General features: G+C 37.1%; 1 protein-coding gene across 2 annotated transcripts; it reads left to right on the top strand.

Moving 5' to 3' along the window:
• The first annotated feature begins 9452 nt into the window (after nt 1-9452).
• On the top strand, nt 9453-17000 carry LOC131240685 (carbamoyl-phosphate synthase small chain, chloroplastic). Of its 2 annotated transcripts, none has more exons than XM_058239086.1 (10): nt 9453-9789; nt 11311-11449; nt 12670-12758; nt 12888-12948; nt 13057-13124; nt 13307-13435; nt 15077-15186; nt 15399-15746; nt 16114-16279; nt 16629-17000. In XM_058239086.1, exons 1-10 carry the CDS (start codon nt 9657-9659, stop codon nt 16694-16696), a joined length of 1311 nt encoding a protein of 436 aa, XP_058095069.1. In that variant the 5' UTR covers nt 9453-9656; the 3' UTR covers nt 16697-17000. The 2 variants fall into 2 exon arrangements, with proteins under 2 accessions (XP_058095069.1, XP_058095070.1); XM_058239087.1 differs by having other exon boundaries at nt 9455-9789; nt 11317-11449.
• Nucleotides 17001-17833: the final 833 nt, after the last annotated feature.

The following is a 17833-nucleotide window of genomic DNA, read 5'->3' as shown; positions in this document are numbered from 1 at the left end:
GGTTAGTTCTGTGTGGGGCCAACCATGGTGTTTACATGCCATCCAATTCATTTATCTGATGTGCCTCATTGGGATGAAAGGACTATCCTAAATTCAAGTATTCTAAAACTCGGACTGGCCACACCACGAACATTTTAAGTGTTTCTTTTCTTTTTCTTTTTTTTATAATAATTTTAAACTGGGCGATTGTGGAACTGGGACCGTCCAGTAATTGGGACGGTCCATCCATATCCCTGAATTGGATAGCAATCCGCCCAGGTTTGATGGGTTTTTCTAGTCAAACTCACGTGGTAGGTCCAGATGCCAAAATTCAGCATGATTTGTAAATCAGGTGGGTCATGTCAAAGAAAATAATGATTGACTTTAGGGCGGGTCTCCCACTGTAGAAATGTTTAAATAAAATGTGGGGCTTACAGTGTTGTTTATTTGCCATCCATCTCTTTAATCAGGTAAGCCTCACCAGGACTTAAGAGTCTATTCGAAAATTTAGGTTGGCTATACCACATGAATATATAAATAAATTTTCGTTGGCTATACCACATGAATATATAAATTTTTGGCTTGAATGTACATTAGGCCTGTCGTGTCTCTTCACAGTCTTTTATAGAGTAATTCTTTTGTACACTTGTAAGCGTGATGAAAATGCCCATATCTGCCATAAACTGTGACATTTAGCCAACTATGCGTTTTTGGCCTAAGTAGTCTCATATTGTGATGTGGTCATGGCGGTAGCTTATATAAACTAAAGTTTTTTGGTCCTAAAGTCACTTTTTAATTTTTTTGAGGATGAAAATATCTCCCTGCTACCCTTGCGGGCTCTCATTTTGAAAAAAAAATAAAAAAACTTTTTTAAAAAGGAATGCGGCCCCATCAAAAATTGATATTTAGCCCACCTATTGGCTGATCTGATATATTTATTTTAATCAGACAACCATAAACCCACGTGAGGGATTTTTCATTGTTTGCTTGAAGCTTTTTGTAGTTTATAATTATACTAAGATTGTATGTTAATTTTGAACTATTTTCTTATGTGTGGCCCATATATGATGAATTTTGCCCTTAAACTTAAGCTAATAATATGAAATTAAAATCTCCTATATGTGGGACGGGATAAATTTACTTTAAAATGACCCAATGAGCCTCACATGAGATGTTGATGTGTTCAAAACATGAGGCATTTGCCGCACAAGGCTATTTGATTGTTTCCTTCTTCATTTCTATTTTTTTTCATAGAAGGGGGGGAGGTGTGAAAGGAAGGATGTTTTTTGGTTCTCTTCCCCCTTCCTTTTTTGCTTAGTTCATTTTATATCTGTTTTTCATTTTTCATTTATTATTTTTAGTATGAATGATTAGAGTTTGTAAAACGAGATGAGGATGTGATGGTTTCCTTTATAGTTATTTTGGTCGGGTGTGAACGGTGGGAGTTTGTAAAAAAGATGAGGGTGTGGAAGAATATTGTAATTGATAATTTTTTGTAATGGATAAATTTTATAATGAGATAATTTTGAATAGTAAGAATTTGTAAAAGATAGGTGTAGTGGTCTCTTTTATAATTATTTTTTATTTTATTATTATTATTATTTTCTGATTGGATATGATTTGTGGGAGTTTGTAAAAGGAAGGAAGGTATGGTATTTCCTTTTATAGTTATTGTAGGTATATTTTATATATATATATATATATATATATATATAAGTCATGCTCCCCTGCGCACCTACGCACGTGCGCACCTTTGCACACATGTTATGGGTGTCTAATCTGAATGGTCCATGTGATGCGGAATCCCGTGAAACCCCATGTGACAAATTTTCACCTTGATCTAAAATTCTGGTGGGCCATAGAATTGTAGGTTATATATATATATATATATATATTTATTTATTTATTAAATGGTGAGAATTTGTGAAAGAGAGGACAGTGTAGAGGTACCATTTTTTTGTTGTATAAATGGTGAGATAACATATATTGCGAAATTCATTGTGGGACCGCATATGTTAAGATTGGAACCACTGATATTCAGTGAGGACTATGGAAATTAATTGAGGATCACCGATATTAACAGTGGAATTCACTGTGGAACCTAGATATTAGTAGTGGACCACTAATATTTAATGAGAATTGCGGATATTATTAAAGTGGACCGCTGATAATTGATATTTAGTTGATGAACGCTGATATTCAATTGACGACCACTAATATTTTGTTAAGGATTGCTGACATTAAGTTGAGGACCGCTGATATTCTGTTGAGGATTGCTAATATTCCGTTAAGGACCACAAATATTTTGTCGAGGATTGTTACTATTCAGTTGAGGACTGCTAATATTTAGTTGATGACCACTAATATTTCATGACCAGCTAAATATCAACGATCCTCAATTAAATATTAGCAATCCACTATTAATATCAACGGTTTACAATGAATATCAACAATTTACACTGAATATTGACGATCTACAGTGAAAATATGCGATGCACAGTAAATATTGATTATTACCATACAACATACTTTCATCTTGTTCACACTCCAAGTATAGGGTTATGATGTAGTAATAATCTCGGTAAGAACGAGGTTGAATCCATAAGGACCGTACCTTGTACGTAATCTGAAAAGAACTTCAACTAGAACTAGACTAAGATGTAATTTAAATTAGGTAAAATTTAGGGAATAATTGTGAATTATTTCACTAAAACTTGTAAAATTCAAAGGTGAAAAACTAGGGTTTTTAGAGGGTCCACTTGTAGAGATCATAGAGATCTATACTTTATTCAAGAACACATTTGGACTTAGAGTCCTATCTTAACCCAGATGGAAGATATAATATTAAAACTCATACCTGAACTTCCTTTGATCTAGTTTTCAATAGGGCTTTCTAACTTCACAATCAAAATAATGCAAAAAAAAAAACTCAAAGCCATTGTCGATCTATTGTAATTTAAGTCACAACAAACTATTAAAAACTAAAGTAATTTTTTATAATTAAATTAGAATCGAATTCAGTTCAATAATCAAAAGGCATAAACAAAAAGTCTCCTATCACGCTACAAGCTTCACCTCTTAGCCCTAGCTAAGAGGCTTAGCCTAACATGATCAGGCTAAGGAAATCTTAAGGAAAGATCTAAACAAAACCATAAAGAAAAGGGAAGAAAAACCAAGAAAAAAAAGGATGTCGCCGTCCAAGCTTTCTCTCTCTCCCCGTCCAAAAGATTGAGATACTGGATCTCTCTCTTTCTCCTCTTTTTATAGCCATCAAAGAGGGTCGACTGGGCTTGCTTGTGTGAAAGTTACGCAGTGCGTATCTTTATTCTGTGCAAAAACCCACAACACAGCTATGTTTGGAGTGGATTTGCGGCTCAAGATAAATACATTTGTTGATTCTGACTCCATGGTTGGGGGTCATCTGGAGCCTGGGCGTCATATGGACGGTTCAGATCATCAAAAAGATTAAAGACAGTGGCCCACAGCTCCCCGAATTTTCGGATTTCCCGGACGCAAGGGCTGTGTAAATAGAGTACACTGTGATGCTCGGTGGGCCCCTGATAAACTCTGGAAGAAAAATCTACTTCGTTCATTGAATTCCTAGCGAAAAACCAGTCGAGAAAGATTAGTTTTTATCAGGTTTCGATGCGGTCCACTGTATCAAACCAATTCACCGTTAGTCTTACGTTTTTCGACGATCCACGTGAATACACTTGTATGAGGCAAAAAGTCAACCTAAGCGAGGGTCATGCCCTCCTATGAACACATGGACAGCCCGGATCATCTAGATGTATGATTAGTGGGCCCCACTAGCGAAAAATAGAAATCTGCGTGCAGGCGCTGTCCGTTTTCGTGAGAAATCCTCGGTTAGCGCCTGTTGACCGAGTTCTTGAATTGTGATGCACGGCTGGACCACGTGCACGGTCCAATGAAATGTATTCTGGAAATCTGCTTCATTCAACCTGTTTTCCATATAATTTAAAGGAATGAGACCAAAATTGAAGCATTTCCAGATACCAGACGGGCCCCAAATCAAGAATTTAGGGAATAATCTATCTTTTGGGCCGCTTTCACAAGGATCCAATGGCTAAAATTTTACATGTATGGTTAATTTATGATCCTCATGCCATATATTAAGTTTCGAGCCAAAAGGATAGTGAGAACCTTGTGATCTTGCATTCTAGATGATTTTCGGGCCCGTTTAACGTGACCTGATTTTCTTCAATCTCTGGTGTGTAATTTCTTTGATCTTAGTCCCCTGGGGTCCATCCCTTGCCTTGGTGACTTCAGAGCATCAAATTCACGCTTTTAGTACCCTTTTTTTAAATTCAGGCTCCTAAATACACCTTGTATCACAAACACGATTAAAATAAGGCGTTAAACAGTATCATGTTCGCAAAATCAAGTAATAACTGGGGTCGAATATGCAATATTTGACCTTTAACACATCTCAATATTGTTTCATTACAAAAATTCACTCATTACAATATTCATCAATTATAACATTCATCACATTTATCCATTATAACATTCATTAATTATAATATTTATTACATTAATTTATTACAATATTCTTCTATTATATAAATTCATGTATTACAACATTATTTTATTGCAAAATTCATCAATTACAACATTATTTCATTACCATAATTTTTTTAAAAATGAATGGACGATGTGGATAAAACACATAAATTGCATAAAATATGTTGATCAAGTCATGAGGAACCAGAAGAAGGGAAAAAATAAATATCAGCTTGATCGAAAACTTTTATGGCCTACATTTTTAATGGTCAAAATTCATTCAACACTTTTCTATAATGTGGTCCACTTGAGATTTCAATATACCTCATTTTTTTCTAATGACTTAAAATGATCTATAAAAATAGATGGAGGGCATGGATGAAACACATATATCATGGTGGGGCCCATAGAGGACGGATGTCCGGTGACACTCCTCGAGCTCCGTGCTGTATGGACAGTTCAAAGGAGATCGAAGTTATGGCCCCACAGTGATGTATTTATCATATCTACATCGTTCATATACTTTTAGAGATAATTATAGAGTATTATGTAAAAAATAAATAATATCTAAAGATCATGTGGCCCACACCACAAATAGCAGCAGAGAATGATTTCATGGTTAAATCATTCGTGTGGTCCATTCAATAGTTAGATCCGTCTTATTTTTTGTCTCGAGCCTTAAGACGAGCTTGGAAAATGGATGATCGGTTTTGATATAACATATATCCTATGATTAGATCTACAAACCTTGCTCCCTTGGATTAAAAAATTACCCTGTACAGCCCTGCTTGCGTGAAAGGCAAGTAGCTTGGTTTTCGTGCACTGCACGTCAGAGATTCAATAAAAACGTTGTATACGTTAGATTGGAAGTTCTTTCATATTCATGTAGGGCTCACCTTGATGTGTATGTTTATCTAAGCCGTTCATCAATTTTTACATATTATTTTAGCCATTGAATACAAAAAGTAGGTATATTAAAATTAAAGTAGACTACATCAAATGAAACAATTTAATTAAATTTATATATCCGAATTTTACCCAATCCGATCCGACTCGGTTTTCCTAACCGAGTCGGACACTGTTCGGGTCCAGCCTGTAGAATTTTAGATCAGGTCGAGTTGAACCTAATCCGATCCGATCAGGACCGATGCCTAGCTCTAATTATTTTATTGCAAAATTCATCAATTACAACATTATTTCATTATAAAAATTCATTTGTTATAATATTCTTCCACACTCTCTTTCATTTTACAAACTCCCACCCGTTTATATCAAAAAATAAAATAAAATAAAATCTAAAAACAACTATAAAGGAAATCAAATGAGGAAGAATGGAGAGAGTAAAAAAAAAAACACCATCCTACCTTCTTGTGAAAAACCAGTGAAGAAAAAAAAGAAGCAATCAAATGACCCTCATGCAGAAGGTCTCCACATTTTAAAACCATTTACATCTTATGTTGGGCTTATTGGATTGTCATCAAGCAAATTCAACTCATATACATGTAAAGGGTTTTAATTTAATGTCATCAGTTTAAGTTTAAGAATAAAACTCATCACAGATAGACCACACCGAAGGAAACAATTTAGAATTAACTCACAACATTAAGATAGTTGTGGGTCACATAGAATTTAAAACAGAAATAGAAAAAATTCTACTATGAGGTCCTGGTTTTGCCGATTAAAATGAATGGATCACATCAGCCAAGAAATGGATCAAATTTCAATTTTTAGTGGAGCCCACATTCCTTTAAAAAAAAGCATTCCTACTTTTGAGACTATAATCCACGATACAAGTGACAACTATAATAGAGGGCCATGTTCATATTATAAAAATGAAAAGTAATTTCAAGGCTATAAAAACTTGAGTTAGGAAAGGATGGACTCCTCTTACAACAACACCTTACTATGGAACTATTTAGATAAAATAGTCACTCCTAGAACACATAGTATAACAACATACTATCATTTAAATACTAAATAGAAGTCCGAATGCAGGGTTGTCCATGGGCACCCATGACCATGTCATGGACTTAGTTAAAATGTTGGTTGTCACGCCCCGAAATCCGAGTACAGAGTGTGCACCCTCAGACCCGAGTTTTAGTTTGTAACTCGTACACAAAGTGTACTAATTTAATTCATTAATTAGTTTAATTAGAGATAATAATTATATTCCATATTAGGTACACCATAATCTCAATCACACATGCATAATACTTAGCACCAATCAACTAAACATATATAAATCTTGACGACTCTTAAAATAAAATGAACCTTAAAATTATTAATTTATTATACCATTATAATATAATGATATTTATTTCATGCTAACATTATTACAAAGAAATAAATCTAAATAATTGCTTAAAGTCTCAAAATAAATGCCAGTATGCATTCTGCTTGGGTTTAAAGTCATCAACCCGTATCCACCCGTTGGGTAGGCTTCCACCTTTCGGTAGGCTTGGGCATAACCCGCATATGGTAACGCTTTACTAAGATAGACATTGATATGTAAATTCATATTTTTCATATTTGGCATAGTTGTCTCGATTAAAATATTCACATATAAATTTATCGTATAATTATCAAAACCAGTAACTCAATCAAACAATCACAATGATTTATTTTAATTTTAATGAATTATGAGACAAGTTGGGTTACTCACCCGAGTTTGATAGTATTGAATCTACAATGTAATTATTTATTTGTATTATTAACATCCTAGGTGGCCAGATCCAAAATAATCAAATAATTAAAATTTCTATTCTATTTTTTTTCTCCTTTTTAATATTATAAAATTGAATGATAATTACTTGATTGGGGTGGTCCATCGAATGGTCAGATCATTCAGATTCTTGAGGTAGTATCATGTTTTGCCTTTACACATTAGATGGATGGTGTGGATCTAACCACACATACACCGATGACCCATCTCGACCTTCTACATCAAGTGATACCAACACTTGCGCAAAAATCTAAGATTCCTTTATTAAACACTTTTAGATCTGACTAATGTGGCCTATCTGATTGTTAGATTGATCTAAAAATTATGGCCCTTGTATATTTTGGCCTTAAGGATCATATGATCCGTACAGATCTATCTTAGCATAATCAGACTCCATCCATTTAATTTATTCCTAAAATATTACTAATTAGACCAAAATCATAAAAACATCACTTTATTAAAATTGACTCTACACACCTATACAATGATGGTGTGGATGATCCACGCCATCCATTGTATAGATCAAGAAGAAATTAATAACATAATAAAAAGTTAAAAAGATCTAACGATTAGAAAGCACATCCTCCCTTATCCTGAATTTGAATTTTTTTATGATCTTTAAAATAAAAAATTTATTATTACTACTTCAAGAATCGATCCCTAAACCTCTTTCTCAATTAAGAATTTCACTACCAACTCAACTATTGACTTGTTTTTATTTTTTATTTAAAAATAAAATTTTTAAATATTTAATTTAGTTTTTTTATAATGTACCAAAATTTAGGGTTGTTACATTGGTCCTGTGTAGGGACTAATTAGTGCTTATACTAAAGTTAGGGCAGGGTGGGATGGGTGGATCCTCGACTCTGGCTCCACCTTGATGTTTGTGTCTTACATCCATATCATCCATTTGTTTCTTCAATTAATTCACGATATTGTTTGTTTTTCATATAACCTATTGAAGATCTTTGATATGGGTGAAGGGACCACACAAATATCAATTTCATCAAAAACTTTTATTGCTATTAAGAAGTTTTTTTTTAAAGCAATTACCATTATTTCCGATAACCTTGTCCACTTGAGATTCGGGTTTACTGCATTTTTGGTCTCCTACTCTAAAATTAACTAGCTAAACAGATGAACGGCTTTCTTTTTTTTTTTTTTTTTTTTTGTGTTTTAAAACGCACGCACACACACCCCCACCCACTCAGGCCTTAGTGAAATTTCACCACCTATGGGTACTCGAACCCTTGACCCAGTGTTGACACTCCCGAGAGTCTACCACCCGAGCAAGAGTAAGGACCCAGATGAACGGCTTGAATGTAAGACACATACGTCCAAGTACGCCCCATGGTGAGGGATCCACGGAACCCGCGGCCCTAAAATTAAACATATCTAATGTAAAGTTTTGCTAACATTCCAACCTTTAAGGCGTTGGAGATGCTAGCATGAAGCTTTTAAATGATATACTGGATGTTTTGTACAAATCCCTGGAATATCTGTATAATGGAAACTTTCATACTCTGGTGGACTTCGATGGATGGTCAATAGTTCTATGTTTAGATGTATAACGAACCAAAATTACTGATTCTTAGATCATCCGATTATCAGATTGGTGGACATCAATTGGGTGGCTAAGAAGGAGAAATACTCAACGGTCCAGATTTCAACCAACAAGCGTCTATAAATCAGAGGTCAGGATTTTTACAACTATCTAAACGGTGGATTCCACGTATTAGACATACGCCACGTTTAACATTTGTAAGTGCCCGCGAATCAAGTTAGGGAAGAGAGCGGATGAAATCAATGCCGTCAGTGTCAGTTCTGCATGGCTCCAGAGAGGTTTATATATGCCATCCAATCCATTCACATGACTATTTTCACTGAGATAAAGGTACCCTTTAAAAATCACACTATTCTAGAATCAGGTGGACCACACAGCGTGAGGTTTAGAGGTTTTGGGCAGATCTTACACCGTTTCCTACGGTGAGGTCCACCTGGGTTTTGGATCTGTGAAATGTTTAATATCAAGGCCTAATATGACGCTTGGAACCTGATGGACGTGGTGGATCTCATCCTCAAGCATTTTGGTGCTGTTCGGTTTAATCCAACGGGACCGGCCTTTGGACCGGACCGCCAAAGAAAACCGGTAGGCCTCCGGTCCAGTTTTTAAACCCCTGGAATAGACCTGTCACCATCTAGTCCGCCGTATCTAGTCCGCCGTTTCAAGATAGAGATAAGGTCATCTTTGCAATTCATTGTGATTCCAGGGATATTCTCGTCTTTTGCAAGCAGTACCATAGCGCTCCCTGTGGCTGTGATATTTTTGTTTCGTATGGTAATGCGGCCTCTGTAGTTTGTTGCAGCCACAGCTACAGCAGCAGCCCCCGTCTCGGAGAGAGAGAGAGAGAGAGAGAGAGGGTTTACGAAAATGGCTATCAGATCCCTGGATATTACAATGAAAGGCCCGTCCGTGTGCTCTTCTCGCACAGCCAATTCCTCCAACATTAGGGTTTTCAGCGTCAGATGCTCCGTTTCACTATCCTCAGATGACGCTTCTACAGGTTTCTTCAATTCCCGTTTTCTCGCTCTTCAATTTCGTTTTCATTTTCACGTGGCAGTTGTGTAGTGTGATCACCACCGTTGATCTGGTGGGGGCAGCATGTCAATGGGACATATCCTGGAAAGCAAGGTGATTGGACGTGGCAGCCATCGGATCAGTCGCCTGGAGAAATGGACGGTTAGCTCGAAAGTTCTGAAATCATTCCCATTTGATGGGCAGCGCTGTACAATCACTGTCGTCTGCAGCGTATACGCTGGCCATCCGGTGGCCTACCAGATCAACAGTCCCGATTACCGTGTGGGCTAAGCTTGCAGTGAGATATTCTTTTTGTTTTTGTTTTTTGTTATCCCTAATTCCGTTTTAAAAATGGTTACTATGGTAGTTTATTTATTTATTTTTGTATTTTTATCATTTTTAGGGGTATCAACTATGATGTTCTCCATGATTTCTTAAATGGCGGCTACTTGTGCACCAAAATATCTGGCATGTATGCATGTTGATCCAGGACGTCTAAATGGTTTGCTACATTGCCAGGATAGCATTTCCCAAAAGAGACATGCATCCAGTAATCCGGATGATCCAATTGATGGGTGTAAATGTATGGTGCCAGTAGTCTAGATTCATGCCAATATTAGATGGTTAATGCGGTCCAATCGCTGTAATTTTCAGGATATGCCCTGTTCACTGTGGTATCCATGACTGGATGGCCTAGATTAACTTATTTGTATGATATGCGCTGGTGGATGAGTGCCCAACATTAAGAAATGGTGGAAATCATGCTGCAGTCTAGCCCCATACATGAGAAATAATCCATATAATCTGTCCTAACAGATGGATTTTGCCTGTTGAGGCGGTACTCTTAACTATTTTTCTTGGCTGTCCACCTGATGGCCGATTAGATCACTAGGATATCCTTTCATTGTTACTTTCAGGCCACGCTGATCCATTTAGGCGCTGCCAGTTGTTCTCGATTAATGTACATGTATGTCATGCATGCAGTGGATGTTAATACGATCTAAAAGATGCAAAGAATAATTTGTTTCTTCCTGTTCCTCTCTAAGGTTCTAGTCCCACCTGTCCCTCGATGAAAGCACCACATATATGCAGATGTGTCAGATTTGGACCGTTCATCTGTGACTGTGAGCCATGCGGTGGATGGATGTACCCCAAAAACATTACCAGTTGAACAATATTAATGGATGATTTGTGGAGTTTTGAGGATTATAAAATGAATCATGAGAAAAATGTCCAACAATGTTCCGCATTCTAAGGGTAGAAGTCCTCCAATTGGCACCTATGATAATCTGACCAGTGTTATTTTAGGTTGGGCACAGTCTATTTGTGGTCTGTCGAACAGATGAATTCATTGGACCTCATATATGTCTGCCATATGCGTGGAGACATAATGGTAGATATCCAAGAGAAATAGAAGTGACAAACATTGCATTTTTCTGTCTGTTACAAACTCTTATTTATGGTAAAAAGAAGAAAAAAATAGTATTTACATTATCTTCTTGTCAAGCTATAGGTTTGGGAGAAAGACCATGGAAAACGGCAGATGCTAGACTTGTGCTTGAAGATGGTTCAATATGGAGGGCCAAGTCATTCGGTGCTTCAGGAACACAAGTTGGTGAAGTGGTTTTCAATACATCTTTGACAGGGTAAGGAAATATCAATTGTCTATCTAGAAGGTATGCTTGCTATTTTGGATTTTGTGTTATCTAGCAGAGGAAGTATGACACGATATGACACTTGGTTACCTATCCAAATTTTCTTCCTATGTCTATTTATAGTCGCAAGAATGATCTTACTTATCAGTGCACAAATTTGCATGGAACAGGCACAGGCTCAACATTCCTCTTTTTATTTTTATTTTTATTTATTTATTATTATTATTATTATTATTATTTTTTATGAAAGATCAGGCTCAACATTCCTCTTCATGTCATCAAACTATTAATCAGTTATATTGAGCTTTACCTTCACTTTAACCCATTGGTTTGTCATATGTGCTGAAAGTTCTCATCATCATCATCATCATCATCTTCTAGGCCTTATCCCAATTAGTTGGGGTCAGCTACTTGAATCCTGTTCTGCCATTCCGCTCTATCAAGGTCAGACTTTCAATTAGACAATAGGTCATCAAGTCTTTTCTTACTACATCCACAATCTTTTCTTAATACCTCCATGTGCTGAAATTTATATATAGAGCAAAATGTCCTCTTTCAACTTTAAAGGTCTTAGTGTAGGTTGTGGATTGTACATAAATGGGATATTGTGTTCGTTAAGTTTTGATGGGAGTGGCTTGTATTGACTGCTCTGCATGGAATGACTTGGAGCAACTTTAGCATTCAACGTGGGTCCTGCTGGATAGTTCAAAGCAACACTTATATATGTGTATAATTGTATATTAAATTGTTTGTTGCTACACTTTCTGTGCTTTTCAACCTTTGCCAGCCGTGGGTCTGGTTTTTCGGTTCTTCTTCTTCCTCCTTTTAGTTTCTGCCTAGATTTCTTTGTCCTTTCTTTTTCTCTTTTTCTCCTTTTCTTTCTGTTTTTCTGTATATAGCTTTGTGTTCTTGTGGGGATTTCCCTCCTCTTTGTAGCCTTTTTCCTTTAAAAAAAAATAAAAAATTATAAATTCTCATCTCTCCAAAACAAATAAATAATCGAATTGCAATAATCTTGGTCTGGCCGTGAAAATTTTCTGCTTCTCTTGTTGCTGCAGTTGATTGCAGAATAACATTTTGTCAAGATTCTGTCAAAAAAGCATTTTCAGTGCTTTCTATATATTCTGTCACAATAAGACTTTATCTTCCTTTAAGTGTTTATGTTTGCATTTGATTATGCAGGAATCTGATTTATGAAATTATAATTGTAGGTATCAGGAAATTTTAACAGATCCTAGTTATGCGGGTCAGTTTGTCCTGATGACGAATCCTCATATTGGCAATACTGGCATTAACTATGGTATGCCAACTTTATCCTTTTCAAAAATAAAATAAAATAATAAAATAAAATAAAAAACCCTCTCAGAATGTAAAACTCTTGTTCACCATTTTCTTAAAACTAAAAATTGGTTGTTGCCTTCCCTAACAGCTGATGAAGAATCAAACCAATGCTTCCTTGGTGGTTTAGTGATCAGAAGTTTAAGTATCTGGTATGCTATATGTTTATTTGCATGCTGATTTATGTAGGAAAAAGTACATTACTTTATTGTTCATTTAATACTTGCATGTTTTACCTTTTGGCAATCTCTGTTCTTCAGTACATCAAACTGGCGGTGCACAGAACCACTAGGAGATTACTTGGCAAAACGAAACATCATGGGTATATGTAAGTGATATTTAGATTCTGTAAATTTGTTTGGTGTTATATTTTAGTGGAGCCATTAAATGCATTTTAATAATGTTCATAAATAGCACTCCTATTTTTGGATTCTGATATTTGTTGTTTCGATTTGCATTCTTTTGTACGGTAATAACGTTTTTCTATTTGTATTTCTTGTTATGGAATAGATGATGTGGATACGCGTGCAATAACACGGAGGTTAAGACAAGATGGAAGCCTTATAGGTGTACTGAGCACGGAAAAATCCAAGTCGGATGAAGAGCTTTTGGAAATGTCTCGTACATGGGATATTGTTGGTAATGTTCAGATCATTATTAAGTTAATAGGCAACATGCTACACATAATTTGATTTTGAATCCAAAATGTAAATGTTTATATTTGCCCACTACAAAAAGCTAATGAAAGGAGTTTTAGAACCCTAATAGAGATTGATTATTTTGTATATCTCCAGAATATCATGAATTGTGTGAAGTTCTGGTTTTAGCCAATCTTCTCATTTATGTTGGTAAATATTGGATGTTGAAAAAAGGGATGTTGATTTAATTAATTAATTAGTGTAAAATGTAAATACATATTTCAAAGTTTACAAACCCTTGGAACCACTGTAACATGCCCAAAGCTGGTAGGTTTCTAAGGTTATGTTCTTGCCATAACCTGGCTGAGTTTGCTCATCATTGAGCTAGTATCCTTTTGCATTGGTTATGATGAATTAAACGAGGCATTTATAAAAAGAGGTCCTCATGGGTTCCGCTTCACACGAGCCACCCACCCTCGAGTGAGTGTGCCCCTACATTAATCAGGATTCGAACACGAGACCTCTCGCTCTGATACTACTTTGATGTGGGACAATTAACTACTTGCTGTAAAAGCTCGAACTGATAGAGCATGGCAATTCAAACCCTTTATCTCATATCCCAGGCCCCACATTCCATGGGTTAGGACATCGACCGAACCCCCTCGTGGGCTCCACTTCACATGGGTTTTGCTTCACGAGCCACCCGCCTCACACGGGTCGCCCACCCCGAGTGTGCCCCTGCATCCCACAGGCTACACCACTCGAGCCCGGTGTGAAAATGCCCCTGCATTAAATTGTTTCTTTGACCTTTTCCATTGTAGTTGGGTAATGCTGGTTGATTGGGGCCTACTTAGTTGGGTAATGTCAGAGGTTATTGCTTCTGGCTAGTTTGTGGGCAATTTGGGCTGAAAGAAATGACAAGTGTTTCCATAATCGCCACAATCTAACTTGCAAAGTATTCAAGAGGGTGAAGCTGGATGTTATCTCTAGGCCCCTGCCTCTTAAGCCTTTTGCTTGTTGTCTTGTATCAATTTTTTTTTGTTTAAATTCTTGCAAATCTAGTTTGCTGTACTTCATTTTTAGGATCCCTCGTCCTCTTCTTTTTTAATAATATTTGGCATGGCCTTTCTAGAAACAAAAATCCTTAAAAGAAAGAAAAATCGTAATCATCACTACCCTTTCTTCAGCGATTTAGGGCCAATACTTCTATTGACCTATGCCAACCAGACATCTACCTATTTTAACTGGGCTCTTGGAGCTAGCCATTGTAGAGGTTCACATTGACGCTATTCACATGCCAACAGTCCCACCTAGTATTGAACCCCAGGTTCCAAACATGCCCCAACGAGCGAGCAATCGGAGTACGGTCATGCAAGGCAGTTGCTGGGAAACCACTCAGCACAAAACATCCACAGTCATGAAGGGTCGCACTTGAGTAGTTGGATGCACAAAATGGAAGGCACCCACTGATGCATGGTCACTATACCACTCACAAACAAAAAATTGCTTGGAGAATTAATGAACTTAGTTGCTGGTATTTTAGCACTATAAGATTTCTGAACTCGATTCCTTTCAATGTTTAGCTTCTTGTTGAGATTTTACTGCGTGAAAGAAGATTGCTTATCTTGATGCAATTGTGCAGGTGTTGATCTCATAAGCGGCGTCTCTTGTAATGCTCCATATGAATGGGTAGATAAAACAGATTCAGCATGGGAATTCAGCAAGGATAGGAATCATTTTGTTAACTTTCATGTAAGTAGAGCTCAACATGGCCATATTTGAAACATATTTCTGGATCAGAATTTCTAAAAGTTTAATGCTTTACCTTTTCTCTCTTTTGCTCTCTCTCTCTCTCTCTCTCTCTCTCTCTCTCTCTCTCTCTCTTTTAATCTTCTTAATTTCGAAAAGTTTAATTCTTTACCTTTTCTTTCTTCTCTCTCCTCTCTTCTTCTTCTTCTGCTCAGGTTGTTGCATATGATTTTGGGATCAAGTATAATATTTTGAGGCGTTTGGCATCGTACGGATGTAAAATTACAGTTGTCCCATCAACATGGCCGGCTTTGGAGACACTAAAGATGAAGCCAGATGGAGTTCTTTTTAGCAATGGTCCAGGGGACCCATCTGCAGTTCCCTACGCTGTGGAAACGGTAAAGGAAATAATTGGGAAGGTTCCTGTTTTTGGAATTTGCATGGGTCACCAACTGCTTGGCCAGGCATTGGGTGGCAAAACCTTTAAAATGAAGTTCGGTCATCATGGAGGAAACCATCCAGTACGCAATCTTCGTAATGGCATCATCGAGATTAGTGCTCAGGTGTCCATCTTATCTCAGCACACCCACATCAACCTATTTCAATTTTTACTTCATAAATGGGTAACAGGGAAACTCGATCAATTTCCTTGTTACATATTGCGATTTTTTTTTAGAGTTTTTTTTAAAAAAATTATTATTATACTTTTTTATTTTTATTATTTTGCCTGGGCATTACACATGTAAATGAATATATATCATAACGGAAATCAGGATTATCTAACTTATGCCATCTTAAGAATAAGCAAAAAGAAAAGAAAAAAAGAGAAAAGAGAAGAAAAAGAAACAGAAAACTGAAAGAAGAGAAAGTAAGAAAAAGAAGTATCATATCTGAATGCCCATGTTTATTCTGTGTTGCGTCTTCTGGCAGAATCACAACTATGCGGTTGACCCAGCATCGCTTCCGGCTGGCGTGGAAGTAACGCACATCAATCTGAACGATGGAAGCTGTGCTGGTCTTGCCTTCCCAGCACTTAACATAATGTCTCTTCAGTACCACCCAGAGGCATCTCCAGGACCTCATGATTCAGATCCCGGTAATGTATTCCTCATTCCACTCTGTTCCCAAGCAAATCTCTTCTCCATGAAATAAAACAGCACATGCTCATCTGCATTCATACATGCACACAGTGGATGCACCTTGAAAAATATTAAAATGACTAAGTATCCATGGACTTTCGAGTCCTGGGCATGCAGACAAGAATGCACATGCAGAAGACGTGCATCAGTTGCTTTCCCTGCCTTCGAGGGGAGGTGAATAACCACGAACAGTGTGTGCTGTGAAATTCAAGTTCTGTGTGCATGTTAAAATTTTGCACTGGACATACCCATGGTAATGTGTGATTTCACGATCATTCCTAACATGGATTATTTTCCATGTTACAGCTTTCAGGGAATTCATGCAACTGATGATGCAAACCAAACTAAAGGCAAGAACTTTGGCGATGCATTGAGTCTTCCATCATCTTCTGGGTTCTTAAAGGAGAAAACACTCCCACATTTCCGACCACACTATGTGTTTGGCATCGGATCTGGTTTTGAAAGCGACTAGGATGAGAGTTAAAAGGGTCCCTCGACCTCTTGCTATTTTTCTATTTCCTTATGTTGTCCTGGGGAAGTTTTTTAGTTTTTTGTTTTTGGATCTGTTTTCATGGCTGGGTGAAGTGTGTGAAATTTCAGTTAGGATAATCCATTCATGATTTTAATATGCGATCTTTTGTTCTGTTATAATTATATTATTGATTAGCTTGATCTCAATTCTTATGACTCTGCTACACATGTTTGAATTTGAATGAGGTCAGGGGCTTTGCTAAGACCATGTGGAATGAGGCGTCCCATCTGTGGGCTATCACATGTGCTGGTGCTATGCTGCACATCGGTACAAGATCAAAGCTGTTCACCGGTTGGGTCTGGTGTTGATGATGCGACCCAAAAATAGGCTGGTGGCTCACGATGTTAGAAACAGGCTCACAGCTTGCACAAGTTTAGCTGGGACATTTGTTTTGTAAACTGCCCTCCACCTGATAAGTGGACCCACCCAGTGGGTGGCTTGGATCTTGTACTCATGCGGTGTTTGCACGTTTTGTTGTGTACTTGAGCTGCCTTATGTAAGACTGTGGGCCTAGCATTTTAGCAGTCCTCCAAAAGATAGGATCAAATGCTACTACCAGCATAAAGCTTGTCCACAACCATCCTGGTTTTCCTAGTAGGGGCTATGATAGCTGAGCCTAATTAGTTGGGATAAGGTTTTTTAATGATGTTAGGCTTGCAACTTGGGTGGTGTTGAAAGTCGAGTTAGCCCATGGCCTGACCCAACCCGATATCTAAACTAAACTCCCCAACCCGATTTCCCGTAACTTCAATCACCAGTTGGTCGGGTGGGTTTCAGCTAAACACCTTGGTGGGTCTATCCGAGCTGACTCCCTCTTTTGCCCATATGAAATAACCTTTCCCTTCACGGTCAAAAGCCATTGAAATTTGAAATTACTTTGTAAACTTTAATGTCTTAAATATCAGCTTGATCCAAAACTTTAATGCCCATTATAAGTTTTTAACGATCAATCACTGCAGTTTCCAGCGGTGTGGTCCAC

This window comes from Magnolia sinica, chromosome 3 (assembly GCF_029962835.1).
Source record: "Magnolia sinica isolate HGM2019 chromosome 3, MsV1, whole genome shotgun sequence".
NCBI classification, from domain to species: domain Eukaryota; kingdom Viridiplantae; phylum Streptophyta; class Magnoliopsida; order Magnoliales; family Magnoliaceae; genus Magnolia; species Magnolia sinica.
The sequence above is the reverse complement of the archived record's forward strand: the minus strand, read 5'-3'. Positions and strand labels throughout refer to the sequence as shown.

Excerpts from the sequence above, each read along its gene's own strand:
- LOC131240685 (XM_058239086.1), top strand. The coding sequence starts at position 9,657 with ATGGCTATCAGATCCCTGGATATTACAATGAAAGGCCCGTCCGTGTGC. Across the intron at positions 15,747-16,113 it reads TCATCGAGATTAGTGCTCAG|AATCACAACTATGCGGTTGA; the intron begins GTGTCCATCTTA and ends GTCTTCTGGCAG. Across the intron at positions 16,280-16,628 it reads ACCTCATGATTCAGATCCCG|CTTTCAGGGAATTCATGCAA; the intron begins GTAATGTATTCC and ends TCCATGTTACAG.